This window comes from Podarcis tiliguerta (genome assembly GCF_965153285.1).
Source record: "Podarcis tiliguerta genome assembly, chromosome: 13".
In the NCBI taxonomy this organism is placed as follows: domain Eukaryota; kingdom Metazoa; phylum Chordata; class Lepidosauria; order Squamata; family Lacertidae; genus Podarcis; species Podarcis tiliguerta.
The window spans coordinates 19,113,390-19,133,576 of record NC_139546.1 but is presented as its reverse complement, the minus strand read 5'-3'; the positions used below and the strand labels follow the sequence as shown (position 1 = coordinate 19,133,576).

Genomic DNA, 20,187 nt, shown 5'->3' with positions numbered 1-20,187 from the left:
AGAGGTTTCCTAAACTGTGGTTGATAGCCTGGCACCCAGAAAACTCTACATAGTCACAACCGGACTCACACCTGGTAAATTTTGAACACTGCTTCTTTGCCCCTGCCATCTGCTCGTGGGACATTCACCCATGTTCCTACGTTCTAATCTCTCTCCAGACATATTCCCTTTTTGTCCCAACTACCCAAAGAACTCAAAACGACCTGTGTTTCTCCCCCTTTATCTTCATGACAACCTAGCGAGGTGGGTTAGGCTGAGAGATGGGGGACAGACCAGGAAGCTTTGCAGTTGAACAGGGATTTCAACCAGGGTCTTGCTGGCCCGGCTGCAACCCACTAACCACTACAACACGCCAACCATTAAGTGGAGATATCATGGGCAACCTGAGTTAATGATCCTATCTCAGAACTTGAAAACATTGGCCTGATTGACCATCTCCTTCTATCCAGGTCTATGACCTCATGGGCACCCTCCAGAGGGCTGTCATGTCCCCCTGTCTCAGGTTCCCAGTGCTGACCTGAACATGGATCTCATTCGGATGACAAACCTGTCAACCCACTGGAGGGGAGACCCTTCAGCAACAGCCCCTTCTACACTGACCAGGCCTGAAGATTTTTTGCTCTATAAGACTCACTTTTTCCCTCCTAAAAAGTAAAGGGAAATGTGTGTGCATCTTATGGAGCGAATGCAGGCTGTGCAGCTATCCCAGAAGCTAGAACAGCAAGAGGGGTTGCTGCTTTCACTGTGCAGCGATCCCTCTTGCTGTTCTGGCTTCTGGGATTCAGAATATTTTTTTTCTTGTTTTCCTCCTCCAAAAACTAGGTGCGTCTTGTGGTCTGGTGCGTCTTATAGAGCGAAAAATACGGTAGCTCTTGCATATGAAGATGATCCCCATGTAGAATCTCCTGTGACTGAAGAACAGGCTACAGGCCCTTTAAATATTGCCAACAGCTCTCTGGGGTCAGGGCAGGGGGGCAGAGCTACTGGAAAGTCAAACCCTGCTGTCCTTTCAAAGGCTTCAGATGACCCTAAGCCTTCTGCTGAGACAACATCTCCCCAAGCTCAGCACGCAGGGCCTAGTCGGAGCTGTCCGTGGTCCTGATTTGCCTCGCCTTACCACACCCCTGGACCAGGCTCTGGTTATTGATTGCCCCTCTCCCTGTGGGCTCCAGTCCCCAGCAGAACAGGAGAGCTGCCATTCATTTCCCTCATCTGGGGAAGACTAGAGAGTCTTCCTGCCTCCAGATTCACCCCCGGCAAAGCTGGCCTTTTGCAGGGGACAAAACCGAGCTAACTGTTTGGGAATGATGGTCAGTACGCCTTTGATCCTTGCAAGGTGTTGAAGAGCGGAAAGGTAGCCAATCGATAGCAACTCCGAGAGGGAATAAGGGGCCTTGGGGCAGCAGGAGGGCTAGAAAGGAACAGATGGCGATGAGCCATCTCCCTGAATTTGTGTCGGTGACATCTCTCTCCCCAGCCCACCCCTCCCCTCTCCCTCCTTCTTCCAGAAACATGCATCCCCCAGCCGAGGTGGGATGGAGTGTGAGAAACGGAGATTTCACATCCAATGTGTTATCCCCTTTACTACCAGCAGCCAGACAGAAACGGGTTCATTAATAATCCCTCCCTCGCCCTGAGCGTTCCATAAAAGCAGTGGTTTTGCAAAAAAAAAAGGGGGAGGAGGGATGGAGAATGGTTTCTCCCTCTTCCACCCCCAGACTGCTTTGCAATATCAAGTCACCTCAGCAGCATCTCCCTGTCTGCCGAAATCTCAGGCTAGGGAATGGTCTCCTTCAACCCCACCCATTCCCTGATTTTCCACCCTAGACAAATATTCTTTCTCTCTCCCTAGGATTCTACAATGGAAAGGAAAAAAAGGGGGGGGGATTGAGTGAGAGTAGGGGCGGGGGCACTCCAAAACACTGTCACTATCTGCCATGATACTGTCTGGCCTATTGGTCCTAAAACCACCTTTGCACAGATAGTCTTGAGTCCTGTAGATCTGCCTCAGAGAGAGGCCAGCCCTGTTAAAAGCAGCAACCAGGCCCCTTTTTTCTGCCACTAGCCCTTAGGATGAGAGTTTTGCTTGGCTGTTCTTGAACAGAACCTTCCCTCCAGTGTTTCCAGAGCTCCTAAAGTTCAAAATAGAAATACATATATGCAAAAGGGGGACACACAACCCCTTTCCTGTCGGTCTGTAGTTCTCAAGTGATCGTTTGCTATAGGCTTTTCGATATCGAGGCCTTCTCATTGGAAATCTTCCTGAGGAGAGGGTTGGTGTGGGGAGAAAGCCCATCTGTAGGCCTCATCCTCCCCAACAGGCCAGTGGGTTGTGGGAGGCTGTGCCATGACTGGGCCAATCCAGATGGCAGGTTAATGCAGCTCCACACAAACAAGCGCATGTCTTTTTACACGCCTTTCCTTTCATGTAGAAATCTAGCTGATCAGGAAGAAGGTGGAGCTTCATGCCTTCTCCTTGGCATGGCATGTACAGGGAACATATTTATCAAACACAAGGTAATTTTTGGATGGAGGAGCCACCCCATCAAGCAAACTCGGCTTGCAGCCTTTGTGGAGGTGCAATCGAGATACAGGGACTCAGAAAGCCACCTTACCCTGGGTGAGACCTCTGACCATCTTCCTCAGTATTGTCTACACTGACTGGCAGCAGCCCCCCAGGATTTCAGGCAAGGGTCTCTCCTACCTGTCAATGTCAAGGGCTGCACCTGAGACCTCTTGCATGCAAAGCAGATACACTATCCCTGAGCTGTGGCCCTTCCCCACCTCATAAGCTACATGTGAGAACTAGGCCAAACCCAGACAGGCCAAACTGAGGGGTAGCTCAGTTGGTAGAGCATGAGAACTCTTAATCTCAGAGTCGTGGGTCTGAGCCCCACATTGGGCAAAACATTCCTGCACTACAGGGCATTGGGACAAGATCATTCCCATGGTCTCTTCCAACTCTAAAACGATTTGAAGATTCTAGCTCGGAAAACTCACTGACAGTGACCCCCAGCAGGCGACGGACTTCCCAGACCCAAGAACAGCTGAGCCTTGCCAAGCCCAGTTGTACGTCCTACCTGCTCCGAACATCTCATGCCTTGGCCTACCTGGATGGGAGCAGTGCTGAAATGGATCTTGCGGTTGGGGGCGCCCTCCTCCTCTTCTGACAGCCCGGCGATCTCCATGCAGCTGGATTCCGGCGCATACAGTCCATCGGCGTCTTCGTCTTCGTCCAGCCCGCTCCCTCCCGAATCCTCCCCCAGCCCGCTGTAGGCACTGATGTCCACCAGGTCAGCCTCGGAGAAGTCCTCTCTCTTCGACTCGTCGCACAAGTCATTCTCCTCCGGCCCTTCCGCCTTGGCCCCTTCCTCGCCGAAAGCGTCCGCCAGAGGGTCTGGCGTCTCCAGGTGCCTCTCGCCACCCGGCCGGCCGTTCTCCAAGGCAGCGTGAACCGTGACCTCGGCCTGGATCACCTCTGCCCGGTTCGCCTCGCCAAGCCCCTTGGAAGCGGCCTTGCTGCGCTCTTCGGCAATTGCCGCCGCCACGGCCACCTCGGCCGCCTCAAACTCCTGCTCCGAGTCCCCGCTCTCCTCCACTTCCACGGGCTTGATCTTGCGCACCTCCTGGACCTTCTGGGGATGCAGACCTCCCGCGTTGCCATCCCCCGGCTTCGCCGTTGCCCCTCCGCCAGCGGGAAGTTTGGCCTGGCTCTTGTCGGCCTCAGGCAGCCTGCCTCTCGCCTGGAGAGCAGTAGGCCCGTCGCTGCTGCTACTACTACTTCGCCCTTCTGCTTTGGCTCCTTCTGGGGCCTGAAGGAAAACCCTGGGCCTCTTGGGGACAATCTTGGAGTTGAGGGGCCCAACTTTCCCAGGGGCCTTGTGGAGGTTGTTCCTCAAGTCGGCCTTCTCAAAGACGGCACTGAGCTGGCTGACGGTGGGCGACACAGCCTCGGTGTCCAGCTTGTCCAAGGACTCGGTGCTGCCGTTGAACCTCACCACCACGTCCAGCTTCCTGTCCTGGAAGCCGGCCCTCTCCTTCCTCAGCAGAAGCTTGTTGCTGGTCTCCTTCTCCTGCAGGCTCCTCTCAAAGATCTTCCTGGTCTCCTGCAGCTTGGAGAGCGGTTTGTCCGTCTTGGAGTCGAAGCGGCTCACCCTCTCGGACACGCTGGTGCCCAGCTTCAGAAGGGCGCTGTGGTCCACGTTTTCGTTCAGGCTGCTGGCCCGGGGCAAGGACAGCCGCACGGGCTTCTCCTTCATCTTGGCCAGGTCCATGGTGCCCTCCCCGGCGGGGCCCGCCGTCCCCATCTGCAGGAACATGTTCTTGATCCGGTGGACGTTGGAGCCATACTTCTTGTTCCGGGCTTTCTTGGCCTCCTCGCTCTCGGCGTTGCCAAGGGCATCCTTGGTGGCTTTCAAGGCCTGGATGCCAGCTTCGTAGGCGTTCCGGTGAGGCGAGGCACTCCGTAGGCTCCCTCCTCCACTGCCGCCGTTGTTGCCGCCGCCGCTGCCACTGCTGCTGCTGCTACTGCCACCAGGACTATTCTGGGGCTCAGTCTTCATCATGGTTCAGCGAATCTTCGGGTGTCCTGGACACCACATAGCCCCACGTTTGGTCCTCTTTCCACGCGCCCACCCTTCCTCCGATTCCCCCTCCGAGCTGCCTCTTCCCAGACGAGCTGCGGCAGCGGATTCACATCGCGAGAAACAAGGGATGGAGGGGAGGGGGGGGGAGCTATTGCACGCTTCTCCTTCTTCCTCCTACAACACGGCGTTCATTGTGTCAGGGAAATGTGGTCAGCGGGGGCGGAGGAGAGAAGGTTTCCAAAAAAAGAGAGGCTTCTTTTCCTTACCGATGGTTACAGGGAAGCGCGACCCTTCAGGCTCGGATCAGCTCAGGCCCACTGTCGCCGGCTGCTCGGATGCGTTACGCCTCCCCTTCATCCCTTTGCCTCCCTCTCTTCTTCTTCTTCCTCCTCCTCCTCTTGTTTCTGGTCGCTCTCTCAGTCTTTGCAGCCCGATGGTGGTGGAGACCCGGCGCTTCTGCGAACGGCGCAGCCTGTCGCTCCTAAAAAAAAATAAATTAAAAATATAATAATGATGATAAGGTTGGGGGAAGAGAGGAGGGGAGAGAGAGAAGGGAGGGGGGGCAAACCCGAGAGAAAATTCCCGCTGGGTCTTAAAGAGATCAGATTCTCACCCCTCTCTCGCGCGCCTTGTCCACCCCCCCCCTTTTTTTCTCTGCTGTGGCAGGAAAGGAAGCTAAACGGCAGCCAGCGACGCGCTCTTCTTCCTCCTCCCCCTGCGCGTCCGCGCCGCCCTCCGCCCCCCTCGCCATTGAAAGAGAGAAAAACCCACTGAACTCATCCACCCCGTTGCAACAGGGAGGGAGGCAGGCACGGCCATCCTATCCCTTCCCCGCCCCCTCCCCGGCCGACGGATTATTAAAAAAAAACCAAAAAAAAAGCAAGCGACGCAATCCAACCCCTTCTTCCACGCGTTTTTGCGCTAAAATGCGTAAAGCAACGCGCGCCCTGCACTTGCTCCGAAATAGGATCAAGCGCGGCCGGGGAGATTTGCCACCCTGATCCCTAGCGCGCAGTTGGGGACGTGTAACCCCGGGATCCGGCTGCAGATTGTTGGGGGGGGGGCGGGACAGATACACCGGAGAGGAGAGAGTGCCCCGGGATCTTTGGCGGTGTTGCAAAAGCCGCAGGGACGGAAAGGGGACCTTTACGAGGCCGAACTGGAAATGTCACAAAATTAGGAGGAAGCTGGCTCGCTATTGTTTGGTGAATTTTTAGCTGTCCCTAATATAACGGTAGTGCTTCGCCATGGGATATTGGGGGGGGGGTTAATTCTCATGGGCCAACTCTTCTCCCCATTATTGCAAATATGCAACTGCTTAGCTAGGTGCTTTAAAAAAAGAAAAAGCAAATAAAAATATAAATATATAATGTGCCTCAACTAGTGAGAAAATATGATTTGTACTGAGGACCTCCATTCATAAGACAGCTATTCTAATTAGTGTAAATGAAAATTTAGATTCTTTACAACGTCTTGAAAGGAACTGAAGCCCAGTTTTGGAAACTCCCGTTTTTCTAGGTGCATTTTGCTAAGGGGAATTTCATTAGTGCGAGCAGTTTCTGAGCACTGGACGTAGTACCACGCCTAAGATTTCAGATGAAAATTGCAGAGTGGAAGGAAAGGAGGCCTTTTTCTAGCTCCCCACTTCCAGCTACTCTCTGAAAACTAGAGAAGAGACCCTCTTAAGAACATTGGGAGGAGGGTGGGCAGGGGAAGGACCAGACCATATGAAAAATGAACATAACATTTTAGCTGCAGTTCATTCATTTTTCAGCTTTGTGTTCTTGTTGTTGTTTAGTCATTTAGTCGTGTCTGACTCTTCGTGACCCCATGGGCCAGAGCACGTGTTCTTATATACGTATAAAAAAGTGCGCCTAGACATTCCGTTGTTGTGCCCATAACCCTAGGCTTAAGGTGCCATTTAGCTCCTAGCTATCATATCTCAGTTTCTAACACTGCTGAAATCACCAGCTGCTCTAACGCAGTTTGCTATGTATTGTCCTACTCCAAAATAGGCCAATGTAGCTAGCTTGTTTGGGATGCAGGTGGCACTGTGGGTTAAACCACAGAGCCTAGGACTTGCCGATCAGAAGGTCGGCGGTTCGAATCCCTGTGATGGGGTGAGTGCCCATTGCTCAGTCCCTGCTCCTGCCAGCCTAGCAGTTCGAAAGCACGTCAAAGTGCAAGTAGATAAATAGGTACTGCTCCGGCGGGAAGGTAAACAGCGTTTCCGTGCACTGCTCTGGTTCGCCAGAAGTGGCTTAGTCATGCTGGCCACATGACCTGGAAGCTGTACGCCTGCTCCCTCGGCCAATAAAGCGAGATGAGCGCCACAACCCCAGAGTCTGTCACGACTGGACTTAATGGTCAGGGGTCCCTTTACCTTTACCTTTAGCTAGCTTGTTTGGACAGTGGCAAACTGAGCTGATCCCAGTTTTTAAATGCTGTATGTTTATCATGGACAATCCATTATTGAGAGCTTAGAATAGCAATGCTGATTGACAGCGCACTGTTTCTCAACTGTTTGCTTGTTCATTCTCACAACCCCCCTGTGAGGTAGGCTGTGGGCAGCTTAGGGCAGGGAGGGGGCTTGGGAGTACAGTGTGGGTTTTATTAAGTGACTACCATCACCCGCAAAACGGCAAAAAAAACCCCACCAAAAAAACAACAACAATGGAAAATTGTTTCTGCCACTGTGATTTTGTGATTTTGACTTTTGTGTAGTTTTTAATGCATTTAGATAGATAGATAGATAGATAGATAGATAGATAGTCCAGTGCTTTGGTAATAAATGTTTTTATGCAATTGCAGCAAATAGGTATTTTTAAAAAAATAAATAAATACATTGAGCATTGACTGATAAATCTGAAATTGCTCACAGCATGGTGCCATGAAGGCAGCTTCAAGTGGCCTCTGCATGGCGAGAGTTTCTTTTGAAATAGCCTCCAGTTACCTCATAGACAATTACCTTTTTCAGAAAAACAAACAAACAAAAAACAAACCCCATTATTGTATGCATGTGGTCAGGGACGGATCTAGGTTTGATGAGGCCCTAGGCTGCAGAAGGTAATGGGGCCCTTTATATGTCCAGCTGTCCTTTGTCAACAACAAATTGTCATTGTATTTTGTGTGAATATGTGCTATGTGGTAATTTACGGACTTAATAGGTATTTAAAGTCATTTGCACATGTTGCCAGGCAACCAGTCCATGCAGAATGTAGGCACCCTATATATAGAAATGAGCAAACCAGTGATATTTTAGGGAGCAGGCTAGCAGCAGGGCCCATTACTTACATCATAGGAGCCTACAAAACACTGTTGCTGTATGTAAGTTTTATTTGATTTGTTTTTTATCTTATACCGGTATTTTAGAAATGTACATCCAGTGGTTTTTTCCCCTTTAATTTCTGCTGACAGTAGGGGTACAATATGGGCATGTCTTTAAGTTAACATCTTACATTAAAAACCTGACAGTACCAAACTATCGAAGGCTTTTCACCAAAGCCAGACTAAACGTCTTTCCTTCTGCAGTGTTGGATAGCAGGCTGAGAGGTGTTCCCTATCAGGACAGACTTTGCTCATGTGCTCAAGACATCGATTCCATAAAACTTATTTTGTTACACTGTGCAAAATATGAGCAAGCCAGGGCTGAACTGATACTACCCTTGCTGGTATATTTCCCGGGAAAATCAGAGGCTCACTATGTCAGGTTCCTATTGGAAGACTGGACAAATGCTAGAACATTAGCAGTGGCAAAGTTTTTATCGGTGGTTGCAAGAACCAATGATCCCTATAGTCTGAACAAAATGCTTGTTTAACCTGGAGGTAAAGGTACCCCTGCCCGTACGGGCCAGTCTTGACAGACTCTAGGGTTGTGCGCTCATCTCACTCTATAGGCCGGGAGCCAGGGTTGTCCGCAGACACTTCCGGGTCACGTGGCCAGCGTGACAAGCTGCATCTGGCGAGCCAGCGCAGCACACGGAATGTCGCTTACCTTCCCACTGGTAAGTGGTCCCTATTTATCTACTTGCACCCGGGGGTGCTTTCGAACTGCTAGGTTGGCAGGCGCTGGGACCGAACGACGGGAGTGCACCCCGCCGCGGGGATTCGAACCGCCAACCATGCGATCGGCAAGTCCCCCACCTGGAGGTAGGCTGTATGAATTGTGTATTGCTTTGTAACGATTTGTTGGGTCTCTGGACCGTAATAAAGATTGTTGTTGTTATTTTTCAGTTTATTAGTCACTTGCCATTTACGGTGCTTCCGAGAGACTTAAACAAATTTAAGAGCATAAACCAGGCATAGGCAAACTCGGCCCTCCAGAAGTTTTGGGACTACAGCTTCCATCATCCCTGACCACTGGTCCTGTTAGCTAGGGATGATGGGAGTTGTAGTTCCAAAACATCTGGAGGACCGAGTTTGCCTATGCCTGGCATAAAGCATAACAAAGGAGCAATACGTTGTGATTTTTTAAAAAATCCAATGACCCAATAAAACAGCAAGAAAAACATGCAATCCATCGACAGCAAAATCAGCATTATCTGCCAAATGTCTGGGAGAATATGCTAGAGGATCCTCACCAGTGGGCTGCACCCATGTTCTGCTTAGAGAAGACCTATTTAAATTAACAGACCTACGTTTGTTAGGTCCAGTCATTTCAATGGGTTTCATCTGAGTATTATTGGATACAACCAATCAGGCATCCTTTCCATATCACTGCCTTTTCACATATTAAGGAGCAGCAGAGCCAAGTTTCCCACTGAGGGTAGATACATTCATTAGGCTGCGGATCACCAACAAGTAAATTTGTAAACGTATGTTGCAATCAGTTCCCCCTTTAGGAACTTCCAAGGGCAGCTGTTCTGCAACTTCTCTTAACACAACAAACAATACAAGCAACACGCAGACCAGTATACTAGATAGCACTGTAATTCTTATTGCATAATATACATGATTTAGTAACAAAACCAAAATGTGTCCACTTGTAAATTCTCTAATATATTTGAAATCAATTGAACACACGTCTGTCAATCTTTGAAAGTCCGCAGAAGTATAATAAGTCTATGGTTGAATCAAAGTAATAGATGCTATCCTGTGGGCTAAGCGGTAAAACTTTTTTTAGGCGTTCATGGTGCCGAAGTAGTAGGTGAATAACAACAGACAGTGATCCCGGATAATCTGACTGTTTCACTGGAATCTTCTTCAGCACAACCCTTAGATTAGAAAAATGCACAAGGAGCAGTGGTCATGTGGATATGTAACCACTACTCACAGGGGTTTGTTGCAACACAGGGGTTTGTTGTTCTGTACTGCAACTTCTTAAAAAGCGGAGACATCACCTAGCCAACAAAAGTCCGTATAATTAAAGCTATGGTTTTCCCAGTAGTGATGTATGGAAGTGAGAGCTGGACCATAAAGAAGGCTGATCGCCGAAGAATGGATGCTTTTGAATTCTGGTGCTGGAGGAGACTCTTGAGAGTCCCATGGACTGCAAGAAGATCAAACGTATCCATTCTGAAGGAAATCAGCCCTGAGTGCTCACTGGAAGGACAGATCCTGAAGCTGAGACTCCAATACTTTGGCCACCTCATGAGAAGAGAAGACTCCCTGGAAAAGACCCTGATGTTGGGAAAGATGGAGGGCACAAGGAGAAGGGAACGGCAGAGAACGAGATGGTTGGATAGCTTTGAGAACACTGTCCAACCATCTCGTCCTCTATCGTCCTCTTCTCCTTGTGCCCTCCATCTTTCCCAACATCAGGGTCTTTTCCAGGGAGTCTTCTCTTCTCATGAGGTGGCCAAAGTATTGGAGCCTCAGCTTCACGATCTGTCCTTCCAGTGAGCACTCAGGGCTGATTTCCTTAAGAATGGATAGGTTTGATCTTCTTACTTAAATCAACCTACACAAACCCCTCGAAGAATCCTGGGAACTTTAGTTTACCCTCACAGAACTACAATTCCCAGCACCCTGAAACTATAGTTCCCATGCTTCTTTGGAGGGGGGCTTTAAATATATGGTGTGTACGCAACCCCCGGTGTACAAGAGCCTGTTTATGAAGAGAGGGGAAGGGTTATTAATGGTTTGCTCCTAAGGATCACAGTGCACCCCAAGTTTGCACCGTTTCCCCACGAGCTGAAGAAAACTGATGCGTGCAGCAGCTTCCCTTCAGCTCGTCCAGCAAGCTCTGGGGATCTGGGTCGTTGCTTCTTGCTGGGAAAATATCGATCCCCAACAGCACGGGGATTGTGCGGCGTGGCCGAAGCAAGCAAGCAAACAAGCAAGCGAGCCCCCGGTCAGCCACAGAAGCGCCCATCACCCCCGAGGCTACGCAGAGATGCTGAGGGCGCAAGGACCCTGCGGGAAAATGCCTGAGCAAAGCTTGCCTCCCAGACTACGCGGTTTCCTGCATCTTTTCCCCCTTTTTTGGCGTGTGCGCAAAGCAGACCTCTTTCCCGTTTCCTCTTTTGCCGTCAGTCTTATCAGCTGCTGCAGATTCTCCAACGAGAGCGGAGGAGGACGCATCAGTTTTCTCCACACACACGAGCTGGAGCCAGTTATTTTGGCTGCCTACACCTTTAAAGCACAAAGCACATTCCTTCAACTCCCCTCCACCCCCAAAGAATTCTGGGCGCTGTAGTTTGCTAAGGGTCGCTGGGAATAGTAACCCCGTGAAGGGTAAACCACAGTTCCCAGAATTCTTTGAGGGAAAGGCTGTGCTTGATTGGAGAGGTGGTTAGCGCTCCTTCTTCTATTGCTCTCAAAGCTCAGAGGGGCCTGAATGTTCACCTCCCTCTGTTTCCAGGATGCTTTTGGAAGCGGGGTTCCTCTGCGGTGAAGTGGAAGGCACTCTGCGCGTGCTCAGAGGCACTCGCTTCTAAATTACTGTTTCATAAGTACAAGGTGCCTTGAGATTGGGGACGAGAGTGATGTGGAAATGGGAAAGGCGCAGAACTTGTAGGTTTGGCCACTTGCGTAATTTCTCCCTCTCTGCCACATGGCCTCTGGTTACAGTTGTACCTCGGTTTACAAACTTAATCCATTCCAGAAGTCTGTTCTTAAACCGAAACCGTTCTTAAACCGAGGCATGCTTTCCCTAATGAGGCCTCCCACCGCCAGTGCCCTTCCACCATTCGGATTCCGTTCTTAGACTGAGGTAAAGTTCGCAAACCGGGACACTACTTCCGGTTTTGCGGAGTCTGTAAACCGAATCGTTCATAAACAGGACTGTTCTTAAACCGAGGTACCACTGTATATTCCCCTGATGTGTCTCACATCCCTTTCCGATAGCCGGCCCCTCTCTCCTTCCTGCCATTTCCCACTGCTGTATGTTTCTCTTCTTACATAAAGGTCTGCTCAAAATTCTGCAAAAAAACACAAAAGAGTGACAATGCAATTGCCATGCAAAAAATCCCCAGGTGGGTGGACCTCATGTATCGCAAGCCCCTGCTGCACACATTGCACAGGAAATGTGAAAGAGGAAATGCAAACCGCAGATGCTTTCACTGGCACTTCCTCCCTCTACCGCCGCTTCTTGAACACCCAAAGCCACAGCAGACACACATGACGGGGAAAGACTCCATGTGACAGAGGGAGAAACTGCCATTTCTCAATGCTACGGCTGGTGCCTTCCCAATTTCTACCTCACTGAGGACTAGGAGCATAAGTAGAGCCTAGTGGCTCAGATGTGACCGAGGACACGGGCGGGCATGGAATCTGAGTAATATACATGTGCAAATTTAGAAACCATCACAACCATTTTAATAGATATGTAAACAATACACCACGCATACCCCTGATGAAAATAGGGACGTCTCAATACATAATGATAATTTTACTATTTATACCACACACATCTTCCTGGGTTGCCCCAGCCACTCTGGGCAGCTTCAAATACAGTGGTACCTCAGGTTAAGAACTTAATTCGTTCTGGAGGTCTGTTCTTAACCTGAAGCACCACTTTAGCTAATGGGGCCACTGCACGATTTCTGTTCTCATCCTGAAGCAAAGTTCTTAACCCGAGGTACTATTTCTGGGTTAGCAGACTCTGTAACCTGAAGCGTCTGTAACCTGAAGCATATGTAACCCGAGGTACCACTGTATATATAAAAACACAATAAAAACACAATAAGATATTAAACAACCTTCCCCATACAGGATTGTCTTCAGACAATCGGGGGGGGGGGTCAGATAACAACATACCTTCCAACATTTCTCCAATGAAAATAGGGACATCCTAAAGAAAAGTGGGACGTTGGTGGCGCTGTAGGTTAAACCACAGAGCCTAGGACTTGCCGATCAGAAGGTTGGCGGTTCGAATCCCCGCGACGGGGTGAGCTCCCATTGCTCGGTCCCTGCTCCTGCCAACCTAGCAGTTCGAAAGCATGTCAAAGTGCAAGTAGATAAATAGGTACCACTCCGGCGGGAAGGTAAACGGCGTTTCCATGTGCTGCTCTGGTTCGCCAGAAGTGGCTTAGTCATGCTGGCCACATGACCCGGAAGCTGTACGCCGGCTCCCTCGGCCAGTAAAGAGAGATGAGCACCGCAACCCCAGAGTCATCTGCGACTGGACCTAATGGTCAGGAGTCCCTTTACCTTTAAGGAAAAGTGGGACATTCCGGGATCAAATCAGAAACCGGGATGGCTTCTCAAAATCAGAGACATCCCTGGAAAATAGGGACACTTGGAGGGTCTGTACATCTTTCACTAGCAGGGAAGGTTTTGACCATATGACCTCTCTGCTATCTTCTGGATTGTCCTCTGCAAAGTAGGCCACCCAAACTGCATCATGAATGCAAAGGCTTGCTGGGTAGAAACCACCCCTTAAAGTTTTGCACCCTGCCTGGAGTCCCCTATTGCATCCTGCGCACTCACACGCAACGACGTCTCTGGCGGTGCAGCAGTGTGCAGACAGCGTCCTGCTGCTAAACGTGGGCAGTTCCGTGGCAGCCAACTGTGTGTTCAACCTCCCATGAGCTTGTAGGTCATGAGGGGAAATACCTGGGCACAAGGCTCCTAGAATAGCCTTACGTTAGGATTTAGGTGTGCTAATCCAGGCCTGGAATAGAACGGTGCTGCGTGGAAGGGGACCCGCCCACCTGGGGCTGTTACCTGTAATACACCTGCCTCTGCCGCAGGGCTAGCTGGCTATATGTAGCAGGGCCTTACGGAGGAAATATTGACCCATATTGACTTTCCAGGAAAGCACCGTCTTAATACAGGTAGGTGCTGGAGGTTTAACGTCAAAAATACCTGATTAAGGCTTATGATGCGAGACATATATTATTTTCGGTCTGTAGTGGTTGTGTCTTGTCAGAATACTTGATATTTACAGGTGTCTGGGTACAATTTAATAATAATAATAATAATAATAATAATAATAATAATAATAATTTATTTATACCCACCTATCTGGGCAGCTCCCAACATAATACTAAAAACACAATAAAACATCACACATGAAAAACTTCCCTAAACTGGAGAGAGGAGCTGAGGGAAGTCTGGGGGAGGGGGGCAGGGGGGAGGGGTTTTCTTGGGGAGGGGGGAGGGAAAAATGGGGGGGTGAAGATGATATGTTTTTGCTAATTTGTTATGTTGAAATTCTTAATAAAAAATTATTTATAAAAAAAACAACTTCCCTAAACGGGGTTGCCGTCACATGTTTTCTGAAAGTCAGATAGTTGTTTATTTCCTTGACATCTGATGAGAGGGCGTTCCACAGGGCGGGTGCCACTACTGAGAAGGCCCTCTGCCTGGTTCCCTGTAACTTGGCTTCTTGCAGTGAGGGAACCACCAGAAGGCCCTCAGAGCTGGACCTCAGTGTCCAGGCTGAACGATGGGAATGGAGATGTCCTTCAGCTTTACTATATCACTCTCCTATGAGAACTAATGCAGGGCAACAAAGGTGGGTTGTGCTTCTCCTACCATCCCCTTGAGCCTGGAAGAATGAACATCTAAAATGAAATAGTCTGAAGACTTCACTGCCCTTGCTACATCTGAACGTTTCCCCTGTCAATGGCAATCTTCTGTGGACACCTGTTCAGACATCTTGTACTGATTTAAACATTAAAAATGGGAGCATTTACAATCATTGTGTCTTCTTCTTCTTCTTCTTCGAATCATAGAATCATAGAGTTGGAAGAGACCACAAGGGCCATCGAGTCCAACCCCCTGCCAAGCAGGAAACACCATCAGAGCACTCCTGACATATGATTGTCAAGCCTCTGCTTAAAGACCTCCAAAGAAGGAGACTCCACCACACTCCTTGGCAGCAAATTCCACTGTCGAACAGCTCTTACTGTCAGGAAGTTATTCCTAATGTTTAGGTGGAATCTTCTTTCTTGTAGTTTGGATCCATTGCTCCGTGTCCGCTTCTCTGGAGCAGCAGAAAACAACCTTTCTCCCTCCTCTATGTGACATCCTTTTATATATTTGAACATGGCTATCATATCACCCCTCAACCTCCTCTTCTCCAGGCTAAACATGCCCAGCTCCCTTAGCCGTTCCTCATAAGGCATCGTTTCCAGGCCTTTGACCATTTTGGTTGCCCTCCTCTGGACACGTTCCAGTTTGTCAGTGTCCTTCTTGAACTGTGGTGCCCAGAACTGGACACAGTACTCCAGGTGAGGTCTGACCAGAGCAGAATACAGTGGCACTATTACTTCCCTTGATCTAGATGCTATACTCCTATTGATGCAGCCCAGAATTGCATTGGCTTTTTTAGCTGCCGCGTCACACTGTTGGCTCATGTCAAGTTTGTGGTCAACCAAGACTCCTAGATCCTTTTCACATGTACTGCTCTCAAGCCAAGTGTCACCCATCTTGTATTTGTGCCTCTCATTTTTTTTGCCCAAGTGCAATACTTTACCACCTTCTTCTTCTTCTTCTTCTTCTTCTTCTTCTTCTTCTTCTTCTTCTTCTTTTCTTCTTCTTCTTCTTCTTCTTCTTCTTTTCTTCTTCTTCTTCTTCTTCTTCTTCTTCTTCTTCTTCTTCTTCTTCTTCTTCTTCACATTTGTCTCCCACCTTTCCTCCAAGAAGCTCAAGGTGGCTTACCTAATTCTCTTGCCTTCCCATTTCATCCTCACAACCAGTGCTTTTTTCTTTAAGAATGTTGAGGGGTACAGTGGTACCTCTGCTTATGAACTTAATTCGTTCCGGAGGTCCATTCTTAACCTGAAACCATTCTTAACCTGAGGTACCACTTTAGCTAATGGGGCCTCCTGCTGCCACCGCACCACCGCGGCACAATTTCTGTTCTCATCCTGAGGTAAAGTTCTTAACCTGAAGTACTATTTCTAGGTTGGCGCAGCCTGTAATCCAAAGTGTTTGTAACCTGAGGTGTTTGTAACCCACAGTACCACTGCACTCTCATTTGGACTCAAGAAAATCATCATTTTATAGTTCAAATCAGGAAAAATAAATACAGCAAATGGACAAAAGTAAAAAGATTCGCAAAATGTTTAGGGGTATGCGTACCCCTGCGTCCCCCCAGAAAAAAGCACAGCTCACAACAACCAGGTAGGCTAGGTTCGGCTGAGGGGCTGGCTCAAGGTCACTGTTATGTACTGAAATTCTCACCCTGGGCCAGCAGGTGGATACTGTAGATAGTTTTCACTCAGGTCCACATATGCAAATAAGGGATTGAAAGTGACGTCCAGTGATTGGATAGTTACAGAAAGTGGTTACTGTTGCTTTGTAGTTGAGCTCTATATAAGCAGGCTGGGTGAACCCTTCAGCCCAGTTCTGTTCTGGGCCTGTGAATAAACAAGAGCTGTTTGAAGAATCGCTGTGTCGTCTGATATGTTCACCCACAACTTAACAGTCAGCACCCAGTGAGTTTCATGGTCGAGTGGGGGATTCGAACCCTGATCTCCCAGGTCCTAGTCTGACACCCTAAACCCCACACCAGTGTTGCTTTCTGTATTGCTTTCCCCTTACTCCAACCCTCTCTTGTTTTTCTTTCTCTTTGTTAGATTCTCTATTTAAAAAGCAATATTAATATTATTTTTATTTTTTATAAAGGAGGAAATACCCTTCAGCGCAGGGCAAGAAGAAAAGCTGGAATCAAAACACTGAGTCAGCAGCTCTGATTCATCTGTCCACCCACCAATGATATGTTGCTGTGAAGAAGAGGAGGGGGGGGTGAGGTTTAATGCCAAACTCTTGGCTATTACTGTCTCGTAATAATTGGTTTCCATACAATTTGATAAAGAGCAGGGGTATTCATCCCGTGTTGTCATAGGCAGTCTCCCCTAAAGTCTCTCCTTGGCTTTTTAGCAATTCTTCTTTATATTTTTAAATAGAGTTCAGATGAAATTTGGGGGAATACACACACAAACACACACACACACACACACACAGAGAGAGAGAGAGAGAACATCAAAAATTAATAGTAGATATTTGAGTTTCAAAATTAAATGCTATACAGTAATGTTTTCTTTAATATGTTAGATTTGCATTCATAAGCTGCTTTTCCACAAAGAGGACTTTAAAGTGACTTAACAGAAGCTAAAGCCCAACTTGCAGCAACTGCGGTCTTAAAATATCAAAAATGCAAACCGAGAAACAAAGAGAACTGTAGCATAATTGTCGACGAGACGCCAGAATGCTGCAAGAGAATGGCTTGAGGCCTAAGGCTTAGCAAACTAAGGGCAGGTCCATTGGTTTTTAAGCATTCGAAATGCCGCATACACTTGGATAGAGACAAATGTAGTGCAAGCAAATTATCAAGTTTAATAAGATGCATGAATATAGTAAAGGTAAAGGGACCCCTGACCATTAGGTCCAGTCGTGGACGACTCTGGGGTTGTGGTGCTCATCTCGCTTTATTGGCCGAGGGAGCCGGCGTACAGCTTCCGGATCATGTGGCCAGCATGACTAAGCCGCTTCTGACAAACCAGAGTAGCGCACAGAAACGCTGTTTACCTTCCCGCCCGAGCGGTACCTATTTATCTACTTGCACTTTGACGTGCTTTCGAGGTGCTAGGTTGGCAGGAGCTGGGACCGAGCAACGGGAGCTCACCCCGTTGCAGGGATTCGAACCACCGACCTTCTGATCGGCAAGCCCTAGGCTCTGTGGTTTAACCCACAGCGCCACCTGCATCCCCTGCTAGACTAGAGCTCCCATCAGCTCCCATCAATCATGACCCTTGGCTATGCTGGTTTTGGCTGATGAATCCAACAATGCCCAGAGCGCAACAGGTCTCCCAACGCTGCTACGTAAAACCGACACCCCAAGCTTCAAAGGGAGCTTCCACAGTCCTCATTGTTGGCATCTGCAGGCAACAAAAAAAGGAGGAACATGCCCTCCCAGCATCACCCACCATCCAGGTTCTCCAAGGAAGAGTACACAGTGTTCCCAATCCGTCGCCCAAACCATCTGCGCGGAGGACAGGCATGAAAAAAAAGAAAATCTCCATGGAGTTTTCTGCACAAGCTGTGCCAGGCAAAGTAAAGTAGTGTAATTATTTTAAGAAGCGGAAGAGGCACGGGGTTGCTTCTAGGTTCGTTGTGGCAACTGAGATCTCCATGTTGTGAAGGAACCCTGGCACAACAAAACATCCCCTGGCTACAGCGGCCCAAGCACCAGGCCTGTTGCCTGCCCCTTTTGCCCTTCTCCCTTTCTTTTAAAATGTTCTCCCTTTACATTTCTCTGTCTAGTGCCGGCCCACCCATGAGGCAAGATGAGGCAGCCGCCTCGGACAGCAGGATCCACAAAGGCAGCAGACCCGGATGTAGATTTTTATCCCCTTGCCCTTGTTCCTGATGTAGATCTTCACTCACCCCTTCTCCCCTGGCGGGGAGGGAAGAACCATTTTGCAGCTCGCTTCAGGTGCCAAAATATCTTGGGCCAGACCTGCCTATATCTATACTGATAGGCTAGAGAGAAAGATATGGAAATTTGCAAAGAGGATCCTTTGAAATGTGTCCTGAATTTGTAAAAAGGTAAAGGTACCCCTGCCCGTACGGGCCAGTCTTGACAGACTCTAGGGTTGTGCGCCCATCTCACTCAAGATACAAATTCAGGATGTCCTGGGATGCGGGTGGCGCTGTGGGCCAGCGCTGTCCGGAGACACTTCCGGGTCACGTGGCCAGCGTGACATCGCTGCTCTGGCAAGCCAGAGCCGCACACGGAAACGCCGTTTACCTTCCCGCTATAAAGCGGTACCTATTTATCTACTTGCACTTGACGTGCTTTTGAACTGCTAGGTTGGCAGGCGCTGGGACCGAACAGCGGGAGCGCACCCTGCCGCGGGGATTCGAACCGCCGACCTTTTGATCGGCAAGCCCTAGGCACTGAGGCTTTTACCCACAGCGCCACCCACATCCCAGGACATCCTGAATTTGTATCTGTACATTAATCGCCATCAGCATATGTTAAGCAAGTCGTAAGGATCTAGCAATGTGTGTGGGGAGAGAAAGAATAATTTCTAAACACTGAAACAATGCCACCCCCGCCCCCAGGAAAACATTGTGGAGAAGTAAAGAAGAAGCAGAATATCCCACATTTTAAATTTTGTTGGAGGCAACTTACATAAGAGGATGGATCCCTGCTGCTGCACCAGACTGATGACCCATTCAGTCCCACATCCTGTTTCCCACGGGTGGCACTGCGGTCTAAACCACTGAGATTCTTGGGCTTGCTCATTGGAAGGTCAGCGGTTTGAATCCCTGTGGCAGCCTGAGCTCACGTTGCTCCTTCCCAGCTCCTGCTAATCTAGGAGTTTGAAAACATGCCAGTGCAAGTAGATAAATAGGTACCACTGCAGCGGGAAGGTAAACAGCATTTCTGTGCGCTCTGGTTTCCGTCATGATGTCTCACTGCACCGGAAGTGGTTTAGTTATGCTGGCCACACGACCCAGAAAGCTGTCTGTGGACAAAAGCCAGCTCCCTCGGCCTGAACGTGAGATGAGCGCCACAACCCCCTAGTCACCTTTGAGTAGACTTAACTGTCCAGGGGTCCTTTACCTTTTTTGCCTCTGGGAATCCTACAAGCAGGACAGCAGTGAGGGCCTTTAAGTCTGGAGGCAGAGGACAGCCATCATTAACAGCAGTCTCTTGTTCTCCATCAACATTGTCTCACATCCTCTTTCAAAGTCATCTAACCCCACATCTTCAAATAAGCAGGCAAAGGATAGGAGGGCTATTTAAATCTCCAAATTATGATTGAGTTATAATGTGAAAAACATCTTTCGGGTCCATCAATGACCATCAACTATAAGGGACCATCAATGAGGTGTGGAATTTAAGAACGATGTGTTTGAAGAGGGCAGAGCTTGCCCCCACCCACCCTGGCACCATCTTTAAAAGGAACATAAGGTAGGGTTGAGGGATGCGGGTGGCGCAGTGGGTTAAAACACAGAGCCTAGGACTTGCTGATCAGAAGGTCAGTGGTTCGAATCCCTGCGATGGGGTGAGCTCCCGTTGCTCGGTCCCTGCTCCTGCCAACCTAGCAGTTCAAAAGCACGTTAAAGTGCAAGTAGATAAATAGGTACCACTCCGGCGGGTAAGTAAATGGTGTTTTCATGCACTGCTCTGGTTCACCAGAAGTGGCTTAGTCATGCTGGCCCCATGACCCAGAAGCTGTACGCCGGCTCCCTCAGC

At 49.1% G+C, this 20,187-nt stretch overlaps 1 protein-coding gene and 1 long non-coding RNA gene across 3 annotated transcripts in view; both read right to left on the bottom strand.

Moving 5' to 3' along the window:
- PPP1R9B (protein phosphatase 1 regulatory subunit 9B) overlaps positions 1 to 5,432 on the bottom strand; it is a 75,957-nt gene extending 70,525 nt beyond the window's left edge. Inside the window, exons 1-2 of one of the 2 annotated variants that reach the window (XM_083408387.1) lie at positions 5,363 to 5,432; positions 3,111 to 5,067 (exon numbers count right to left, since the gene is read on the bottom strand). In XM_083408387.1, coding sequence (XP_083264513.1) covers positions 3,111 to 4,565 — 1,455 coding nt within the window. In that variant the 5' untranslated portion in view covers positions 4,566 to 5,067; positions 5,363 to 5,432. Of the gene's footprint in view, positions 1 to 3,110; positions 5,068 to 5,199; positions 5,308 to 5,362 lie in introns of those variants that run through there. The other variant, XM_083408386.1, reaches the window with a different exon arrangement.
- LOC310661902 overlaps positions 1 to 20,187 on the bottom strand; it is a 150,450-nt gene that overhangs the window by 112,466 nt on the left and 17,797 nt on the right. The window lies entirely within an intron of this gene.